At 40.0% G+C, this 21,119-nt stretch overlaps 1 protein-coding gene across 1 annotated transcript in view; it reads left to right on the top strand.

The window, feature by feature from the left end:
• TASP1 (taspase, threonine aspartase, 1) overlaps window positions 1-20,556 on the top strand; it is a gene marked incomplete at its 5' end in the record, with an annotated part of 41,581 nt that extends 21,025 nt beyond the window's left edge. The window contains 3 exons of the mRNA XM_010132360.1: window positions 3,508-3,618; window positions 7,941-8,014; window positions 19,052-20,556. Coding sequence (XP_010130662.1) covers window positions 3,508-3,618; window positions 7,941-8,014; window positions 19,052-19,144 — 278 coding nt within the window. The remainder of the gene's footprint in view (window positions 1-3,507; window positions 3,619-7,940; window positions 8,015-19,051) is intronic.
• Window positions 20,557-21,119: the final 563 nt, after the last annotated feature.

Consider the following 21,119-nt stretch of genomic DNA (forward strand, 5'->3'; position numbering starts at 1 on the left):
GGGGAACAGATGGGCCGTGGAATTGGCACGGGCGAGAAGATTGTGAGTCATTGCAGAGGTTTTGCAAGTTTGTCTTCATTCATTGCTTGTATCTGCAGGTGAGAAGAAGGGCTGTGTTCTTGGTTCAGCCTCGTTCTCCTTTCCAGAACAATGTTCATTCTGCAGCTGATAAAATGGTGTAGAAGCTGATAATACTAAATCTCAGTAATTTCTGGAGTTGGAACTGTACTTTGGCTCAATCTCTATTGCTGTGGCTCTGAACCGTGGCTGACTGGAGCAGGAAAGCCAACACAATCCCATCGTTTTCATCATCATGTTGTAGCATGTTGGTCAAGGTGCTACCAATGAGGGTAACCTGGACGTTCTGGGTTTTGATGTGCACCACTGGGCAAGTACCACTGTTTCCATCTGTAGAAGAGAATAGTGCGTCCGGTCTTCTTTGCTTTGTTTGCATAACACAAACTTCTAAGACATTTCCTGATTTAATTCTCAATTCAAATTACCCCTACAAGTCACTCCAAGCCGCTTCACTCATCTCTGTGTCACCCCAGTGCTACCATTACACTCAATTCATGCCAAGTTAGTGCAGTAAGACCTGGTCTCATTTGGTGTAACCAATATTTGTCCTTACTCCGACGGGGATCCAACTTGTATTACTCTTAAATAAGTCAAATTCCTTATCACATGTGTATTATGAGTGCTGAAGTTAAAACTATAGTTTATCATGTTTTATCATGCTTTTATCATGTACAGTGTTATTAAATTAATCCTCTTGAGTTTTTTAGCTGAAATAACAGTAGAGTGGCAATGTACTTCAGCAAAGGCTGAATTACCACAGTCACCCTTCTAGCTTTTGAGCAGTCAGCATGGACTTCAAAGCCTTTGAATTTTGTGGACTGGTAATAAAGCTTCCCTGGTGCATAACGATTGGAGGAAGTAACTTGGTTAGAAAATAATTGTGTGTGTGTTTAGGGCAATACAGTGGCCAGCATGTTCAAAGGCAATAAATAAATACCCTTTACACTGTCAGAACTGCTGTTCTCGTGGCTGTACTTGTAGATCCATAGGTAGAGCATCTCTTTGGGTGAAACTGTAAGCTCGAGAGTTTGACTTAGGTGCTTGAAGCTCAAGTTTTAAATTGTTTTTTTTAAAAGTCTCACAAAACACATACTTTGAGAGATAGCTTGTTGCATTCTGTACTCCAGGGGAGAAAATTAATGTTTTGGTCTTGCAAAGACACCCCTGTAAAAATGAAACAGTTCTGATGACAATGGAGAGTTACGTGTTTTGCTGCAGACTCTTTATATGGAAAGAAATACTCTGCCAAGTCTTCTCTTGAAGTTTAAAAAGTGAGAGCCCAGCATGTGCAAGTTACTCAAGTTACTGAAAATTTGATCAGTGGTGATGGTACATAGTCAATAAAAATATTGGGAAAGTGAGGAAATATGTGATTGGTTTATTTGCAGACTTTGCTTTCATATACTCCTTCATGAATGTGGAAGAAAGAAAAACACATAAAAAAAGAAAGTGATTAACCCAATGTAAGCATTTGTAGAGCTATACTTTAGAGGCATCAAGTCTATAATCAGCAATTGGTGTCTATTTTTATGTGCATTCATACAGATTTAGGGTTTTAGTGTGGCCTTAACCATGCTTTAAACACTCTCTGCTGGCTGTTCTGCTGAAGCAGAACATGTGGACATCTTTAACCATTCTAATTAAAGACTATTTTTCACTAGAACCTTGAAAGTACCTTTTGCAGGCCCTGAAAGAGGAGAAGGAACACTGCTACTGAAACAAAACAAAACGAAAGTTTTTCTGTCTGTTTGCAATGACTTTTCACCACAGCGTGGCTTATAGCGTGGATAATTTATTCACTTGAGTATAAGATTAGGTCTGCAGACCAAGTTCAGGTTGTCTTTGAAGTACCTGAGTTTCTGAAGTAAAGATGAAAGGACGCAGGTCCCCTATGAAGAAAACCACTGGGTTTTTCATACCACACACTTCGCCAGCACTTGGCTAGTGCAGTGAGAGTGTAAGATACATACTTAGCATCTTGGAAAGCACGGAGTAAAAGATTTTGATTTGGGTGGTAAAACTCTACAACTTCCCAAGGCTTGCACTTCTGTTTTAACCAGACATATTTTCCTGTTATCTATTACGTTATGATTGGCTGGGTTCTTGGTTCACAGGGATTTGGTCACATCCAGTGAGTAATACAGTAGGTGTAAGCGGTACCTAGTAGTAGTTCTTGTGCAAGCAAGTGCTGCTTTAAAGATACCATCTGTTTGTATTACATCAAGTAAGATTTTTTTTTTTTAAGCATACCATGTTTATTATTTTCCTGCAATATGGGCTTCTATTGTAATGACCACCTTGTAACGCTTTTGAACGTGGCTGCTCTTATGTCAAGAGAAGACATGGTAATGCTTTCAGTTTTCCTTACAGTAAAGCTTGGGGTTGGCTCTTACTGTTGTTTTTGTTGTTGTTATTTGCATCAAGGAGTAATTTTAATCGTATGAATAGCTGTGGGCAAGCTGAAGGAGGCTGATGAGTAGATCTACTCTAAAGTTCTTGTGGCCAGCAAATCCTTTTACAATGTCTATGCTAGACATAGTATACTAATTTATTTAAAAGAAAATCATTGAAAAGAAATATGTGAAATGGCTGTTGCAACTGTATGTTCAGCTTGAAATCACAGTGTATTGGAAATGTGTCACTAGGGTCTCTTCGGGCTTTAGTGCAAGGACTTGGTTAATTTTGTGGCTCAAGACATTTTCAATCCTGTGTAAATCATACCATTGCTTCCACATTTAAAACTGTAGGAATCTCATTTCAAATTATGGACTAGAAAAATACTTAGATTAGATTAAGCTAACTTTAAAACTTTTCCATCTTCTGGTAGAAGATGGTTTATATCATATGTCCTAAATTAACAACAGAAAAGCCACTGTAAAAAATGGGATGTGTTTTGGCTTTTGTGCTGATATTCGTAACGTAGCAAGGAAGACGGTCTCTACCAGTTGGATGATGTCTCTGTACAAAGTGCTTTAAATTAGGAAAAATGAATAAACTGTTTAAAGTGACCCAAATTTGCTTGAATTTTTTTTTTCATATGTGCCCATAGTGCAGAAACAACTAAATATTGAGACATGGGGGTGGTTGTTTTTCAACTTGATGCCCCATTTTTCATTATTACGTCTTCCTTGATTCACGAATAAGCGGTTTTGTGCACACAAATGTAGTTTACAGTATGTTTGGGTTTTTTTATTATTCCAAGTAGCTCTTTTTCCTTTTTTGATTACTGGTAGGTTAGTAATTACTGTTTAGAAAGTTACTCATTAGAAACACTAGAAAAAACAGGCTTTTGTAAAAGCACTGGTTGACCTGACGTTCTTTTCAGCCCTTGGTGCTTAGATTAAAGTGGGAAGGCAGGAAAGTCACATAAAAAACATACCCCAGAATTTATTGCTGTTGCAAATAATTCTCCCCAATGATTTTACCCAGGTTCACCTTTTCTAGCCAATGAAGATGGTGTACTTGGAGGTGTGATAGTTCTTCGGTCTTGCAGGTGTTCAGCAGATCCTGAATCACCACAGGAAAAGCCAACTTTACTAGGTAAGAAATTCATTTACTGTTATTCATTTTTATTTGAGCTAGGTGCTAACTCAAAGTGAGAGATGAAATAAAAACTGTCTCTGCATGTTCACCATTGTTTGAAGGCCACAGAAAAAAAAAGAACATGAAGGAATGGAAATGGTTTGAGGAGATTAAACTCTAGTTAGTGAAAGAGTAGTATTAGCCCATTCTCTAAAACTGCAGAAAAGAGCATTCTTTCTGACTCGCTGTGTCTGAGCAGAGTTGTGACTCAGAGGGGTGTGAGGGATCCTTCTAAAACTGTGGATAGAAATGACGGTTACTTGCGGCGAGGCAGCGTATGCTTCTCATACAAAGGATCACATTTTCAGCAAGGGTTAACGCGTATGACTGTGTACTGCTTCTCAGTGGTGTATGTGCTAAAATCGCTATCTGTTCCCTTTTGTTCCTCCTTTTTGCAGGACAAAATGTGAAAATTTGGAGGTGACACTTAAAATTTGGAAGGGAAATTGTTTTACCGTAGAAATTTTTTGTTACGTGCGAGAAAATCTGTTTGGATAAGTCACAGTTACTGTTAGCATATGCAGACAGCCGGACTGCCTGCTGTTTATATTGAGGTCAACAGAAAACTGTACTTTGCCATCAGTAGCTCACTTATTAAAGAGGCTCGAAGTTTTACAGCCCTTCAGCCCTGTTTGTGTCCTAGAAATAAGATCCTCATCTGTCTCACTGCTCTACAGCAGAGCAAGTGTCTTAAGTGAACTGTCGTGCCGTTTGCCATAGGGAAATGGCCAGGATAGCAGAGGTGGGTGGAAGTAAATACAACCCAGAGGCAGCACAGCCCGTGTTCCTCTTTGAAGGCAGGGATTTGGGACTGGGGGCGTATCAATTACTTCAGCACGCCGCTTGTACCAGCTTCTTCCCTGTGGTTCTGCTCCAGTGTGGGCACATATGTTTGGTCGTGCTATGGGTTTATGTGGACCTAATTCTGTTAGAATTCTACCAGAATTAATGTTTTTCTTCTGTATAATCCTCTGCTCTATTATTGTTTCCCCGAAGTGTTTCATGAGTCGCTGTCAGTAACATTATACATTTGAAGGAGCTTTCATCTCTTAAGATCTGACATGACAAATGTGATCAACTAATTTAACTTTGTGTATTCAGGCAGCTCATAGCATCTCACCTGGCAATCCATGAAGTGCATAATTTTTTTTAATCTATAGGCTGCTGTTTAGAAAGCCACCTCACCTTTGTTTTAATTCATTACTCCTTTTGTCCCACTAGATGCTAACCTTGCGTCACCAGAGTCAGGCTGCTCGCAGCCAGCCTGGACTAGCAGGCAGAGATACTCTTAATGACGGGTTAACCCGCACAAACTCCAGTATTTATTGCTCTCACTTCAGGGACTTCCAGCACGTTAGCATCAAGTTATCACAGTGGCACAGGATGAGGTGTATGTTACCTGTCCGTCTTGTTCCTGTGTTACACCTCACTGGTTTTCTTACTATAAGAATTTTAAATGTCATGTACCACTTTGTGTTGGTTGACAGGAGTCTAATCATACCCCCTGGCAGTCGTTCGCTCTAAGTAATTTTGGTCAATACAGTTAATAACATTCATGTTTCTCTACCCAACGGTTGAAGTTTATGAGTGTTTTATGCTTTTGGTCAACATCTCATCTTCTCCATAAGACTTGCATGTACATTTATTTTGCTTTTACAAAGAACCAGAGATCTGGGAGGTAAAGCCTTACAGTTCTGGTGATGGCTCTGGGGTTATCCTGGTGGACCACAAAGGAGTTCTGGAAGGCTTGGCTGGGTTGGGTAAAGCATTCTGGAAGGCTTGGGAAAAAGTTTTAGAAATAGCTTCTGTATGTTACATTTTTTTGAGTTATTAGTTAAAAAGCTTGTGCTTTTGAAGAACTAGACTATTAAATAGACTTTGACAATCATCTTACTCTTTTCTTTCAACTATTTGAAAGCCAAGGCTGTCTAATCCTGACTCCAGATTCAGGGTCTGGGTTGCTAAACATACAGAGAACGTTACAAGTTTGATTTCCCGTTTTCAGAATGGAATAATTGTGATATCGTTGATCTAGTGGAGAAGCATCCGACAACATAAATTCTATCCCTAAAGAAGACTTAAGGAAATGAAAATACAAGTTTAATTAAATAATAATAAAGAAGATCTACTTAACCTTCCAAAAGGTTAAAATTATTGAAACAAATTGCAAGAAAGTGATTTATCAAGTGGCTGAAAGAATGTGAAATGTCTTCAGATCAGTATGTAATTTAGGATTTTCATTGTAATTCTACTGCTTATAATAGCCAGCATGTTCCATGCTAGTACATGCTACCTTTGGTGGGCAGCATAAAAGGCGAAAATTATTAAAAACTTAAAAATACGGCTAGAGTTAGTGAAGACAAATAATATTTTGAGGGTATTTGGCCTGAACTATTGCCCAACTCCTCAAAACTGAAAGATAAGATTAAATTTGTCTGCAAAAAATAAATGCTTTCGCCGACAGTTGAACTGTTGGGCTGTTAAGAGAGAGGTCGGCCTCATTGGACGCAGTTAAATTGCACTAAATATCTTTTGACTAACGTTTGGTGATATCAGTCATGAATCTATTACGGGGGAGCAAAGCACATACCTAAATGAAGTTCATTTTTCTTTTATGATGAGATCTGCATATCTGTCAGAATCTTTAAGTCTTGCTGGGATTGTCTAAACTTTGATCTTCTATTCCGGGTTCATTGCTATGCGAGGATAGATGGTTCAGAGGATAAGCTCACTGAGCACACTGTGACCTTCATCAACCATAGCGAACGAACATGAGGAACAGGGACGAGTAAACCACCTAATGATGCTTTTTGCAGTATATGGAAGTCTCTCTCTTTCGTGGCATCTTGTGTAATTCATGTAAGACTCCTTCCATAATCCAATGGAAGAATTTACACTTCATTGCTATTTCCTCAACCTTTTACAGTGTTCAATGCAACACCCTGAATTCTGATCAGCTACTCTTTCTTTTTCCCCTTTCCAAATTATGTAGTTAATGAACACAAATTAAAATGTCTGTGACATGGAGCAGGAAGAACACAGTGTGGCGATTTATAAAGCTCCGCTGGATGGGACCTAAACATATGAGTAATGTGCTCTGTGTCTGAATTCTGTGTGGCAGCAGAGTAGGGGTGTGTGTGTACATTCAAAGATACCTGTGGATGCATGAGAGAATTAAAGATCTCTGTAAAGGCTGTTTAAACAGTTCATAATTTGCACTTTCAAACTCCAGACCACTGTCTTACTGCATTAGCACCACACGTTAGCAGTGCTCAGTTTTCTTAATTGTTATCACTACAAACACAACAGTTGGTCTTTAACGTTTGTATCCTAAAGGAGCTGTGAGTGTACAGCACCAGAAAGCTGATGCCGTGTAGCTAGTGCTAGAAGTCAAGGTGGTGAGACCTGAGGGTGCTTTCACGGGGCAGTCAAAATCAAAATGAGCCCAATTCCACCTTTCTTTCCTCTCTGACCTTTGGTGCTCCTTACCCTCTCCCCAAAGAAAGGGGGTGATTGCGTATGCACTTGATGCTTTTGGGACCAGGTCTTGCTTTCTTTTCGCCAGGCACCTTTCTTGCTTATTGTGCAGTGTTATTCTGCTTCCACTGGACATCGCTCCTGCGTTGACCACAGGATTATTTTGCTTTCATCAGATGTCTTTCCTGCCTGCGCTGTATCTTCAGTTCTCCTCTTGCAGACTTTACTACTTCTGCTTGTTTTCTTGTATCCTACTTGAGGAGCTAAACCACAAATCTCCATTTACCCATTGGTGGTTAAATATTATCTATATATTTATGCTCACTTCTGTGAAAAAATGTTCTGTTGATAGCGTTATAATTCTATAGAATCCCTGTATGCCATCTGGGTTTATGCTTTTGGCATGTGCTTCGGTCTGGGTTCAGGGCAAGTCCTATCGGTTTCTGCTTTATGGGTGGAACAGGCCTCTGCATTAAAAGTTGATGCTATCTTTTAACCTTAGTTGCAGTTGAAGCATTTCTCATCTTGGAGGCTCCCTATGATTGAACTAACATCCTCAATCTGGGTGTTAGCTCTGCAGCGTGTGACTGCAAATAGCGCAGGAAAATCTTGTTGGTTTGAAAGCTGTTTCTTTTGAGATTAAATTACTCTAGTAAGTAGTCTTTGTTCTTTGTGTTTGTTTTTTGTCCTTTCCCAAGCCATATTTTAAGCTGTGTTTGTTTCTCAAGATTCCACTCTTGTTAAATTACATCTTATATTTTGAACCAATGCATTTTTTTGACTTCTCCCATTTTCCTTTATAGTGGAATTTCTGTGGAGCCATACAACAGAGAGCATGTGTGTAGGATACATGTCTGCACAGGATGGCAAAGCTAAGGTAAGCCATGAAGAAGAGGTTGTAATGCAGTGGAATGAGTACACCTAAGAGGAATGTGAAAAGATAATCAAATATACAAGAAAATTGTCTTTAAAGTAATGGAAAAAGTAGTGGGTGCATAAGCAGTTAAATGTATATATTGATTGGGCACTTCTAATTACTTTTTTAGTTGCAACATTTAACAAACCTGTGTGCAGCATTTAACAAACCTATGCTTTTGTAGGATTATGTCAGGAAAAGGTGCTACAAACACATTTCCGTTTTCTCTGCTGACAGTGGTTGTAAGTGTAACTTTAGCTCAGTTCAGCTATACTGGCTCTTTAGGGTGGTGTTTGGACAATGACAATGAACATGGGAGAAGCTGCAAGCAGAGACAAAAATCATAATTTCTGTAGATCTTTATAAATGTACAGCCATCCATATTCTAGACTAGGAGTCAGCAATCAGAACTGGTTAAAGGCAGTGAGAAAGGTGGGGAAGAGAGCTAGAACAAGGCAGCAGCTCCCCAGTACAGTTAAACTAATTGGGAAGGCGTTGATGTTTACTGGAATATTTGCGTGTATTAGAGGAAGAGGTGACAGCCAGGAAGTTTATAAAAGCAGATAATAGCAAGAAAGACATCCAGCATTTTGGTGGTAGAATTTAAAGAAGGATGAATGTTAAAGCCTGGGAAAGGAAAGAATTTGAGTGTCTGGATTTATTTGCTCTGCTGAAATGGGTGCTTGTGGATCTGCTGAAAGTTTAGTCATCAGCAATGGAGAGGGAGAGGAGTTCAAAGTCCAAATCTTTGTCATCTTTTTCTTTTTTCCTTTATTTCCTCCTATATTTCATTTGAGAGATAAATTCAAAAGAGGATGTAAGATGATAAAGGAATGTACAAAAGAAGATTGACATCAGGTATTTCAAACAGTGAGAATGGCGGTTGAAGCATCGGGAATGAATGAGTTCACCCCCAGAGAGTAAAATAGGTAGTAGACAAAAAGACAAGAATGCCCTGGAAGGAGGAGGAAGATAAAAAGTAGCTGGTGAAGGAAGTGCTGGTACAGGTGTTACTGATGAACTCACTTCCATGGCTTATGTAGAGTTCTTTCCAGCAGGGTGTGTTTTCGCTTGTTTTCTTAATATTTATTTTAGAGTTGATAGAAAAGAATCCAAACTCAAGCTAAAAGCTCAGAACTGAGTGAAGCTAAACCACACTCAGCTGCAGATGTTCTACTATTCGCTAGTTAGTTTAAAAGTCATTTTTCTCTGTTCACAGTGAAATCAGGATGGTTAGAGTGGGCAATGTTACGTTACGGCAGCGTGCGCACCTGCCTCTGGCTTACACAGCAGGCTCGAAAGCTACTTCTAAGGAAATACTATTGTTTCTTCCTGGCAACGTCTGTCTAATTAATAAATAAAATGCAAAATATGAAATCTGTCCGGCAATGAGTACAAACATGACAGTGCCTTGCCCAGAGATGTTTTCTTACTCGCAGTTGCAACATTTGACATCTGGTGTGCATTGTTTTCATACCGCTGGTAAATTCTCCAGCTGGCAAATCCCGATTGTGCTGACAGACCCAGCTGCTCTTCTCGGTTCACTTTTAAATTATGTTTTTGACCTTCACTGAAGAGTTAATCCCCCCTCCCTTTCTTCCTCCTTTGAGTCTGTGGCCACAAATGCTTTCCAGAGAAAAACCACAAATGCTTTTGCTGCTGACTTCTATTGATCAAAAAAAGTCCTCTGTCATAAAAGCCGGAATTTTATTCTGCTTCAACTAGGGCTAAGTTATAGATGGAAAACTAGGCTTGAAATAGAATACAATGTATTGCAAGTGAAAAATAAAATTGCTTCTTTAATAGAGTGACTCTTTTGGTACAATTAACTTCAAGAGCTTGCTGTGAAAGAATAATGGTATAAGAATTCATAAAAAGCATAAAATATCACTTGTTTATGAGTACCATAGGAAGATGATCAGGCAGTGGCTTGTAAGGAAAGATCTTGCTTTTCTGTTGTTCTAAGGGGATAAGGAGCTTCAGGTTTTCTTTCTTTCATCAATCTAAGACTCAAATTTATTCTTAAACGAAGAGACTGTCACAGTGGCTGATTTGGGGCTGGTTCAATTTAATGAACATGAAAACATTTTTATAGCAAGATTTCTAGAAAGTGAGAAGTGTATACTGTTAAGAATTAGTCTAATATTAGAATCGTAATTATAAAAATGGGTACATACTAGGGAAAAAAAGGATCCTGCTTTACAAGCTTGGTGTGATTCTTTGTGCATCGGTGGTTAATGCTTCATAGCAGGAGCTAGCAAATGGTGGTCCTGAGCCCTGCACGAGGATTGTGTAGATACAGGAGGCCTTTTCCTTACAAGGTACGTAGACATAAGCGAGCTACCAGCTCACCTGCAGACACTGATGTGCTCAAGAGGTGGGAAGATTCTCAACCCATTAACTGTCTGCAACTCTGTAAAAGAACAGTGGGACAGGAAAGTGGAAGCGGAGACTCAAAGTGGTTTGTAGGTCCTGACCTGCCAGTGCTTCTGGCTGTTAGCACTGTGAGCTCTCCAAGTACTGATTCGGAAGTAGCCTTGCAGTCAGGGTTTATTTCCTCCCAGTTCAGAACAGACTGGGTTCTGCTCCTGGCCACTCGCCTCCAAGCCAGGCTGCCTGAATGCTAACTCACCAGCATAGAATGGCTGAGCCTGCAAGAGCTGGGGAACAATTTTGCACCACGACTAACAATAGTTTGGTTTAAAGCATACTTTCTGGAAAGGTGTCCAGTCCTTTTTTTTTTTTTGGAAAACCAATTGCCTGGAAAAGTCACTGTTTCCTGTTGAACGTTGGTTTAAATTATCTGGTTGAACGTTACTTTAAAAATACTGTGGAGGCTTACTGGGTGAGCTGAGTTCATCCCTTTTTTTCAGCTCCTCCACCACCGGTAGCACTGGCAATGTCATCTCCACTACCTGCATAGTGGATATCTCGTTGACTTCCCTCTCATTCTTATGCCCTTACATCACTGCCACAAGCAGCTAGGCAAGGGACATCCTTGCTGCTTCAAGTGTACTCTGTTTCTTGTCATCCCTCTTGACGTGAGCAGTTTCATAATCACTTGGTGCCAGTGTCTGTCACATACCGGGTGTGGAAGGAAACAAACTTTGCATCTGAACAGCTTTGACTATATCCTTCTTGGAGCCAGCTTACACCACTTACTGCTACAGTTTTTCCAGGCTGGTGCCTGGGAGCCTCAGCTATCGTGAGTTTGAGACAGGTATGTTCTGGTTTAGAAGCTGCCAGTCTCAGACTTCCTTCCTGAAGCAGTACCATGGCAGAGTGTTTCAACATTAGGCCTGTTCTTTGGGAAGATGAATGGGCTTCCCAGGAGCTCCTGGAGCAACTTCCTGCATTGCCATCTATATGATGGTAGAACTGTCACATAAGCTGATGCTCAACTATTTCTAGCTGTTAGTGATGCTGTTAGAATATTCTAGGCTGCTGTGGAGGTTTCTGGCTGCAGCCATGAGAATAATAGAAAATATTAATCTGTGGACTTCCTCTGCACTTACCTGGCTCCTTTTGTAGCAGTAACTGCTGCCTCAGCAGAGGTTAAGACTTGTAGATTGAAGGACTGGGAGGTTAAATATCTTTAAGAACAGAGGAGGTGTTTTTTTCCTTTTTTGTTGTTATGATGTTGACTCAAGAATTACTTGGTAAGAATTCAAGATCTTTGATAAGCAGTTAGCTCGTTTAGATTTCCTGCCCAAACTTTTGTCTCTTTGAGACACTAGTGTTCAGAATAACCTTCCAGATGTTTTTTATGGATTCATAATGGATTCAACAGCTGATCATAACATCAGCTAACAAGGTCATCCTGTTACCGGAGTTCTGACCTCTGTAAAGATACTCTGGCTGCTTTCACTTAATTGGTTCCAATTTTCTTGAACTGAGTCAGTTACATTCTGAGAGCTTAAGCATTTTGTTGTCACTGCAGAGAAAATAGCTCTATGCTGGTGACTACAGCGTTGCTTCTTGGAGCTGTCTGTACTGCCATGGGTGATGTGCAATGTTTGAGGTCCTAACGGTTGGTGTAACATTTGGTAGAGCAGTTTACATGTCAGTTTGCAAGAAGGACTTTGAATCCTTCTGCCATGTAATTTGGGAGGGGGAGAAATAGCTATAGTTACAAATCGATTTACTCCTCTTACTGCATAGTTTTCATATCTTCTTGTTCCTTGTCTGCTCATACAAAGGAAAAGACGTTCCTCAGACTCAAATGACAGTGCAGTGTGAATTCACATACCAACTGCATATCTCTTGAAGGTTCTCGTTCTGGACAGGCAGCCTTTCTTTGATTCGGTGTCGTGTATCTGTGCATAATCAAACAGGAGCCCTTTTATCTCAGGCAGGGTCTGCAGAGCATTTGTTCACTTGAGGCCCACAGTTTTCCGTGTGCAGAAGGTACAGGTGGGCACGATGTGCCACGGAACTACTTTTTTCCTGAATCTCCCAAGTTTCTTACATTATCTTAGTGATTGAGAGTAGGTGGTGGTGGATGATGTTTGTGCTTGAAAATAGGTACTTCCTCACTGTGTTCTCGGTAGTGTTTGGAGTTAGAGCTCTTTCTTTCCAGGGAAAGATCCAATCTCAATACCAACAATGTGTCATTTTGGTCCTGTGCTATGTGTCAGTATTTGAAATAATTTGTCAGCTCACTGTGGCTCCAATATGTATAAATTTTCTATATGATCTGTGTTAGTAATGGTTGCAATACTTTTGAGATATCCTTGTAATTCAGCTGCATGGGGTTTAGGTTTTTAACAGCTAGATGACGTGGACGACAGATTGCTAAAAATCTAGTCGTAATAATGAATTCAGTTGCCAGTTTCAATCTGTCTTTGGCACATACTCGGTTCTTATGACATGAATTACTAAGCTTTATGTTGTGGCGGTTTTTCATGTTGCAAAGCTACGTATGCCGTTCTTTCCATTTTCTAATGGACCTAATTCAAGTTGCTTTGCAAAATATGGGGTAGCAGTAGTGGAGAGTGCTGCATATTGCTGTGTTTGAAAACATCCGTCAGCAACAGCGTGCTGTCCACACCAAGTGTTGTGGCTGCAATATGCAAACAGAAACTTTATCTTTGACAGTTAATTGCATTTCTCAGCAGGCAGAAACAGAGTGGGCAGGGAGACCATTTCCACTGCAGTTTTCCCGTTGAGATGTTAGATTTTATAATCAGATTTATTTGTCTTTACTAACTGTAAAATTTACCAAAATGACTCCCCTCTACGTTTGAAGTGATACATGTGGCAAACACTGATTGTAGTGATCGTTGTTCTTTTTCTGATGATGGGCTTCTGTGTTTTACTTTGTGAGTGAAAAGTCTCTGAAAGCCCTTTGTCAGAAGGGTGGTTATCCAGTGCTCGTTGGGTGAAGAAATACATCTTGGAAGAATCCTAATTAGAAAATTAGTGGAAAAATTTACTGAGCCTGTTTAGTTTTCAGAAACACCAAGTCAAATAATTCAGTCATTCATTTCGGACTACAGAGACAGTCTTTTAACTTCATGGGACAGGAAAAGTATATGTCACTGTTACACTTTTTTTTCTTTAATCTGCACACTTGTTTGTCTGGAGACTGGGGAATCAGTCTTCTCACTTGAAAAGAACTCTGTGCGTACAGTAGAGCATCCAGTTCTCTCATAAAAATAAGATATTTATATTTGTTGGAAATAACCTTTGGTGCTAAGATACTAGTTAAAATATTTGGCTCGTAGACCTTCATGGAAATTATGGGCTCTGAGATGGGAAGATAAGTTCAGGTTTTTGGGTTCAGTTTTTGCATAAAGCCAGTAGTTTTGGAAGTCTTCTCGTATTTGGCTGACATATTTTAGAATGGAGCTGAGAAGATGGGATTGGTTATCTGATTTAGCACCTGCAATTCAGAATGGTAAAAATCACATTTTAAGATACGCGGCAGTAATACCTCGACAAAAGCCCAAGATGCTGAGCTGAATAGATGATTGGTTGGTACATGGCTTTAGACTGTAAATACATGTATGAATTAATTAGATTAAAATGCTGCAGTTTTCAACTTTCTGAAAATTTGATTTTTTTTTTCTCTAATGCATTTTATTAATGATTTTAGATACATATGAAGTGTATAGTAGTATAGTTAACCTACAGAATTAATTTGAGCTTGGGAAACCATTGGCCTCCTAAGCAACCTGTATGTAGAATCACCATTTTCAGTGCCCGAGAGGCAGAAATGTGCAGTCGGTATGTCTGTCTTTCTGTCTTTTGCCCACAGCGACAATCCTTCTGGACTCTCTCTTCACCCTCCCTTCCTCACCACCCCACCCTCCCAACCCCACCCCTTTTTTTTATCTAAGATTTCACCAAACAAGTTGCACATGGGATATTCTGGTAGCAGCAGTTGCCGGTAGTTTGTGGAACACCTTCTCCTGTCTCATGGCAGGTGTATGTTCAAACCGTGTTGGAGGAAGAGCTTCCCAGGAGAGAGGGCAGCAGAGGATGGCTGTTGCTGCCAGAATGGGCTATTACAGCCTAGAAAACAAACTGAGACTAGGCAGCCAGACGGAAGTGTGTACCCAGCTAGAAAGCTTGTAGACCCCTGAGTGATTCCGAATCTCTAAAGAATATATGGGTTTGGGTTTAATTTTCTTGAAGGAGTAAGGTGGTAGAAAGTGATTGCATTAAGTCTATGGTGTCCTTGGTCTTTCATTCTATTCTATCTCAATCGAGTAGTGAATGGAAAAAGTTTGGTTTATAAATTATTCTGTCCAAAGCATATCCTGAGCATGTAATAAGAAAGCTAAACACATGGAGTACTCCCTAGATTTGCCGAAGAACTGAATGTGCTGCCATGTGGTAGTTGTACTCTGTCCTCTTGGCAGCGTTTCATTGACTTCCGTTCTGTCACGCAGTTCTGTCTGACTTTTGCCTTAAACTTTATATTCATTTTATATTGTATTTATGCTTTTAATGAAGAAAACATAGCTGATGTGACAAACTAATACTTTTATGTGAATAAAAGGAGGAGACTAGCCCTTTAAAGATGGAAAAAACCTTTCGCATTAGCTGGTCTCAAGGTTGTTTCAGGATCTTTTTCTATGAGACATGAAGTAAAGTAAGTCATGACACAACTTGTAGTTAATTTTTTTTTTAAAGTTAAAACACGTAACTTGAAAAGTAGACCAGGTGTTCATGACGGAAAGATAAAACCACATATTGTCCCTGTAGCAGTTAACGCTTATTCCGGGGCAGAAAGATCTATTAGTTTTGGACTTGAAGAGGACTAAGAATCTTTCCAGTGTGCATCAAAAGGGAGTAAGAGCTGGTAAAGTTCCATGGACAGTGTCTGCAGCACTGGGGTTGGGGGAGTGGTTGCCCCATGGTTTTGGTTTGATCAGGAGAGAAAGAGGGAAACGTGTGTTTGGATGGCAAGTACCTGGAGCAAGAACCGGTGTCTGAAGGCTGGTTAGCTTGATTGTGCTTTCTGGAGGGCTGGGAAGCAAAATCAACTATTTCATTCTGTCGTTCACCTTCTTTCCTTTTGGACTGTGGACATGAGGTCCCTCCTTCAAGCTGCAGACAAAGATCTGTGGTGACTAACTGGTCTCAGAGTTGTCAGGACCTCTGCTCCTTGTAGGCCCTCATCAACCTCGCTTTTCTGTAGGAAGCCACATCAAACCAGAACATTTTTGGGGATGGTAGAATTTCTGTTTATGGAGCTGAAGATACGGATAGTCACGTCCTTCTTAATCTACCTTTCTTTGGCATATGATTTCCTCAAAGAGAGGCTTCCCCGAAGTTGGGTGGAGGATTAATACAGAAAAACTTGTTCTTTTCCTGTTTTTGTGCTCCCAGGCTCAATTTTCCCCAGATGTGTGTTCATTCAACTTGTAAAGCTGACAGACTAATCAAATCCAATTAAAAGCTTTCCAGTTCTGTTCTTTTTTGTTTGCTTTTTATTTTTATGTTTTTAAAATCTAAACCTAATCCACTCCACAATCTGGACTTAATGTAAAATATGATGTTGGGATATAAAAATGTAACAAACTCTACAAATAAGTTCTGTGGTTACATTTAAAAATATTAAATGTTCTTTGATCTTTCTTTTTATTTACTAGAGTTTGTTCTTATGACTAAGAACAGGCGAGATAAAACTGTAAGAATTCACTTGGGAGTTCATCTGAAGTTGTCTTCATGTGGCAATGTTATCCTTTCACATTACTTATTAGGTAACATATTTTAAACGCTGTCGCCTTGGATCTGTCTTGGTTTTGGTCTACGTAAGGCAGCCATTGGTGAAAGTAATAAGTCGGGGTAAAAGAGCATCTGTATTTGCTCCTACAACGTATGCAAATAGACAGGATGCAAGTAGAGGCTTCAAGAAAGGTTTTGTTATGTGGTTTGAGTGCTTATGTCAATGGGAGTGTACAGATACTCGTGTACCAGGGTTTGGGGTCTTTTGTATGGAAACGTGTTGTTCCTTTTACAGGAAATGAGTTTTCATGTAAGAAATGTGTTTTGGACAGCTGTCTAAGCATAGCGACTTGATAACGTATTGGTAAATATTGACTATCTGCTTATCCCCTCCCTTGTGTATCGTCCTTTCCTTGCTCAAAAACTTACTAGGATTTTATACTTAACTTTTTAAAATAACAAGTCCTATAAATGTCCTGTGGATTCAATGAAGCCTCACGTTTTTCTCCTGAATTGCATCCGGGTCTATTAGGCATTTGACTTTGGGTTGTGGGGGAAGCCAAGCGTCTGCAAGAGGTTAATTCATAACTTGGGTCATAAAGGTAATTTAGGTAAATCAGGTCTGTTGTAGTTATAACAAAAAAAATTGATTGAGATTAATGATAATCATGACAGTGCTAATATTTCTTCTGTTTTGGTAACAAGCTTCCTCTCATGCCTCTGTGCTTTTTTTCTGTGTTTCTCCAATGATCTGCTGATCGTTGTGATTGATCACTGTGTAATCAATCTCACTTACAGATGGACCACTGTTTGCCTTGACTGCAGTGTCTCTCTAACCAAGCACAGCATTCTTCCACTGAGGTCATTTGCTACTGAGCCCGTTGAACAATGTTGTCATCCTGTCCCACTTTTTATTGCAAAATTTTCACAGACCTGGAAAAATGTCGTGGGTCTGTCGGTCATAAAATAGAAAATATCTTTCTTCCACTTGTTTTTCTTCCTTTGTCTTTTTTCCCCCCCTCTTAAACTTTCGAAATAACATCTCCAAAAATTGTCAGTTACGTGTTTGAGGGAAACTGTAACAAATTTGAAAAGAATCTTTTGTTCTTGAAGTGGTAAATCACAGTTGTAATCAAAATTGTTCTGAAAGTAGGAAGATGTTCATATATCAAGCAGGAAGGCCAGAGATCAAAGTTTTAGCAGTAAAATGAAAACATTTAACTGTATTTAATTATATCTCACTCTGTAATTTAATTGAAAGCCAGACCACCTAAAAGCAGACATCAGGACACCCTTATCACGAAAGGAATGGAAAGAAGCTGCCTCTGAGATACAAAATGTCTCTGAGATGCAATGAGTTGTGGCTGGTTTCGAATCACTTGCTGCTCAGTTGGTGCAAGTTATCTGTACCGAACTTCTCCATCTGAGCTTCTTGTCACAGCCCGTTGCCTCATTGCAGGTTATGCATTGTGCAGCACTTAAATATGGTACATGGGTTAATGTACGTAGAGGAACTTCAATATGTAGTTGGCAGCGCTTACAGGAAGCTGCAGTTTCTACCCGCCAGCAACTCCTATGCTGTGAGCTTTGTATCGCAGTAGAAATCATCCCTAGTTCCACATTTAGTATTTGTTTAAGCATTGTGTTGTCTGAGCACAAATGAATCGCTCACGAGGGGTGTGAAGGGCGGCACTCCTCCGTCGGTGGGAGGGCTGGCTGGAGCGCAACGTGAGCTGGGGAGACCTGCCATTGCCACTTGCTGCCTCAAGCCTGTGGAAATGCTGTTATCAGCCCTACCGCGTTTCGGAGTTCCACTAAGGCTCTTTTTTCTGTTCCACCAGAGCCCACTCAGCAGCTCCAAAAGTAGGAAAGAGCAACGTTTGCAGAAATACTCTTCTGACTCCTTTTGTTCTGTTTAAACACTGCTTTAATGTGGCCCTATACGAAAGCAATCGGTGTATCCGAAAACAGTCCTGGTGTGGCTCTAAATCAACAGTGTGGCGGAAAACATGAGCACTTTTCACAGTACAAAACAGTACAAAAAACGTGTGTGTGAGGGAAAGGAACTACTTTTAACAACAAGCCGAAGTATCTTTTGCCCATCGGTAATAAAAAGCACCTCATACTCTAACGGCTCTTTAACCGACTTCTGGTGTCACTGAGTTACAACCGAGCGATAACCCGAAGTCCTGCGTACACACTCAGGTGTTACCGAGCCACCGCAAAGGCCTGCTTTTAAAACTTCCCCATGGAAAAGATGCCTGGTGACAGACAGTGGGTCTTTGGGTCCATTTATTTGACAGCTGGTAACAAATATTTTGGAGGAATTCTTTGGGTTTCTCTTGGTTGATGAGTAGGGGTTTTTATGCAGAGAAATTTCTTTGCATCCTGATCATGGCAGTTGCCTTATGCTCTGAAGTGTTAATTTCTCTCTGTCATATAGTTTATTGTGTCTAAGATTTCTGTAAGGTATATTTCTGTATGCAGTACTAAACTTTTGTGATTCTCCCTAAGTAACAGGCGTAAAACCCATGGAACATCACAGCAGTTTTCCTTTTGGCTTCACGCTGGATATTCCTTTCTTCTCCTTTCGGTACACTGGGTCATCCCATATACCTTTTCTTCACATCTGTCATGTGCTAAACATTAATGCCAACAAAGGGAAAAAAAGAATCCCCGTTGTTCTCAGATTTTCAGGTTGTAGTGTGTCCTCAGACTTCAGTGATGGAACAGCTTAATTGTTCAATACTTATTTGCTTTGTGTCCTGCGTAATTTTGCCTCTCTTCTCACTTGGTAATGCTCTCTTGACTTTTCCACAGACTCACATTTCAAGGCTTCCTCCCGGAGCTGTGGCAGGACAGTCGGTGGCCATAGAAGGAGGAGTTTGCCGGCTGGAGAGTCCAGAAAGCTGATTGCTCACTTCATTGCAAAGAATGTGAATGACTTTTTGTACAATAAGGTTTTTTTTGTGTTTTAACAGATGTCGGAAATTCTACTCTTGTTTTATACCCCGTATTGCAACCACGTGCACCATAACTTGAGACAAGTGCTGCTGTAGTCTATGTTCTCACCCCGTGAACGGGGGTGTCCGCATGTTCACCTTTTCCCTAATGACATAGGAACTCTTCCCAGGTGTACCAAGATGATGGACGGTTAATGATTGCGTTTTCATTGGTTTATGTTTGAAAAATAACTGAAAGTTCAAAAAATTTAGTTAAAGATATGGTCACGATTGTCATTCGTGTTCTAAATTTAAAAGTTACAGGCCTTTGAAGTGACTATATAATTATGCAAAAATGTTTATGGTTTCTAAGTTCCTCAGTGGTTTAAGGAAATCCAGAGGTGGTTTAAACATGGATTGTTTTTTCCTCCCCAATAAGGAGGATTTTTTTTCTTTGTCAAAGAGTGGTTTCAGTGAAACAAACTAGAGGAAAATTAAGGCTAGAATTGTTATTAAAGCTCATATCTCTGTTCCCAAATGAAGATGTTAATAGCTTCAAGCTGTATGTATTACAAAAAGCTATATGAAGATAATGTATCGTAACGCAGTCTTTATGTATAATGGAATATTACAATGTAAATAAGAAAACAAAGTTTATGGAAAGATTCAATATTATTCTTCGCTTCTGTTTTAAATCTATTTTTGAGAGGTACAGAAATGAACATATTACTGGATGCGAAGTGCAATGTGTATTAAATGGACGTCGGGAGGTCTGATATTAGCTTTCTTATTGATAAAGCAACTTCCCCAAGTCCAGCCACAGCATGGGTATTTATATAACTGTGTGTAAGATGTATGTACTGTGCATAAATTTACTGTAATTCTTTTTATACCTTCAACAAAACTGCAGTGTAAAACAATGTGGTCCTTGTCTGCCTCGTGAAGCATTGGCAGCTGAACTGTCGTTTATCACCGGTTCCGAATCGTTAGCCAGGTTGCCTGCGTCCCGAAAGTGAGCTCTGACATACAATCTTCCATTCAGGACTTTTTTTCTTCACAGCACTGGCAGCAATAGAAGACTTTTGTAATTAAGTCATTGTCCTGATAAGTATGCCAAAGAGAAACTAAAATAGTTCATCTTTTTCCCTGGTGGATATTTGATAATTCTGTTTTCAGAAATAGTGGATGAATAGATATTCAGACTGTATTCGCTTAACTGGGCATCGTACTTGCCTGTTTCGTAATGTTGTGCCTGCCTATAACACATACTTGACTGATTAAATGGTTACATTGATTGTAGTACCAATCTTTCATGGAAAAAAACTAAATAAATTTTTTTTTAATAGCCCGACTTCATTTTCACTGTTATTTTACAGCATACATTGAGATGCCGTCATCTTTGTGTGGTGTTTGAATTGTGGCACCAATGTAGTTCTGTAGCTGGAGATATTTCTATACAGTTCGGTCAGTAATAGGAAACAGGGGCTCTCCAGGCTGCAAAACCGAAACACATCGGTGTGGTGCATCTGCCTGGGCTGAGATACCGCTCTGGATCCTCGGTGATACACTCGTGGTCTGGTGAAATGAAGAACTGTGCTGCAACACTTCAGAACGGTTACATCAGAGCTCTGACATTCAGCATTAAATGGTGGTGTGGACACCTCACTACGTGGTGAGTGAGAAAGGGGAGCTCACGTGTGTGGGTTTGTACATGCCCACATTTGGAAATGGTGTTGGCTTTGGAAAGGCTGAAGTACCAGCGTCGGCTGCTTTCGTTCTGAAAGTGCTGCTCAGTGTTGACTTCATGGAAACCTTGGCAGAAGTTCACTGTTCCATGGGATAAGCTTGGCTGAATGGCTTGTAAAATGTAAACTGATAAATTATTTCCTCCCCTTACTTGCTTCAAATCTTCAGAGCTCTTTGTGGAGACGCGGATTCCAGCATAT

This window comes from Buceros rhinoceros, unplaced genomic scaffold (assembly GCF_000710305.1).
Source record: "Buceros rhinoceros silvestris isolate BGI_N320 unplaced genomic scaffold, ASM71030v1 scaffold6203, whole genome shotgun sequence".
Classification (NCBI taxonomy): domain Eukaryota; kingdom Metazoa; phylum Chordata; class Aves; order Bucerotiformes; family Bucerotidae; genus Buceros; species Buceros rhinoceros.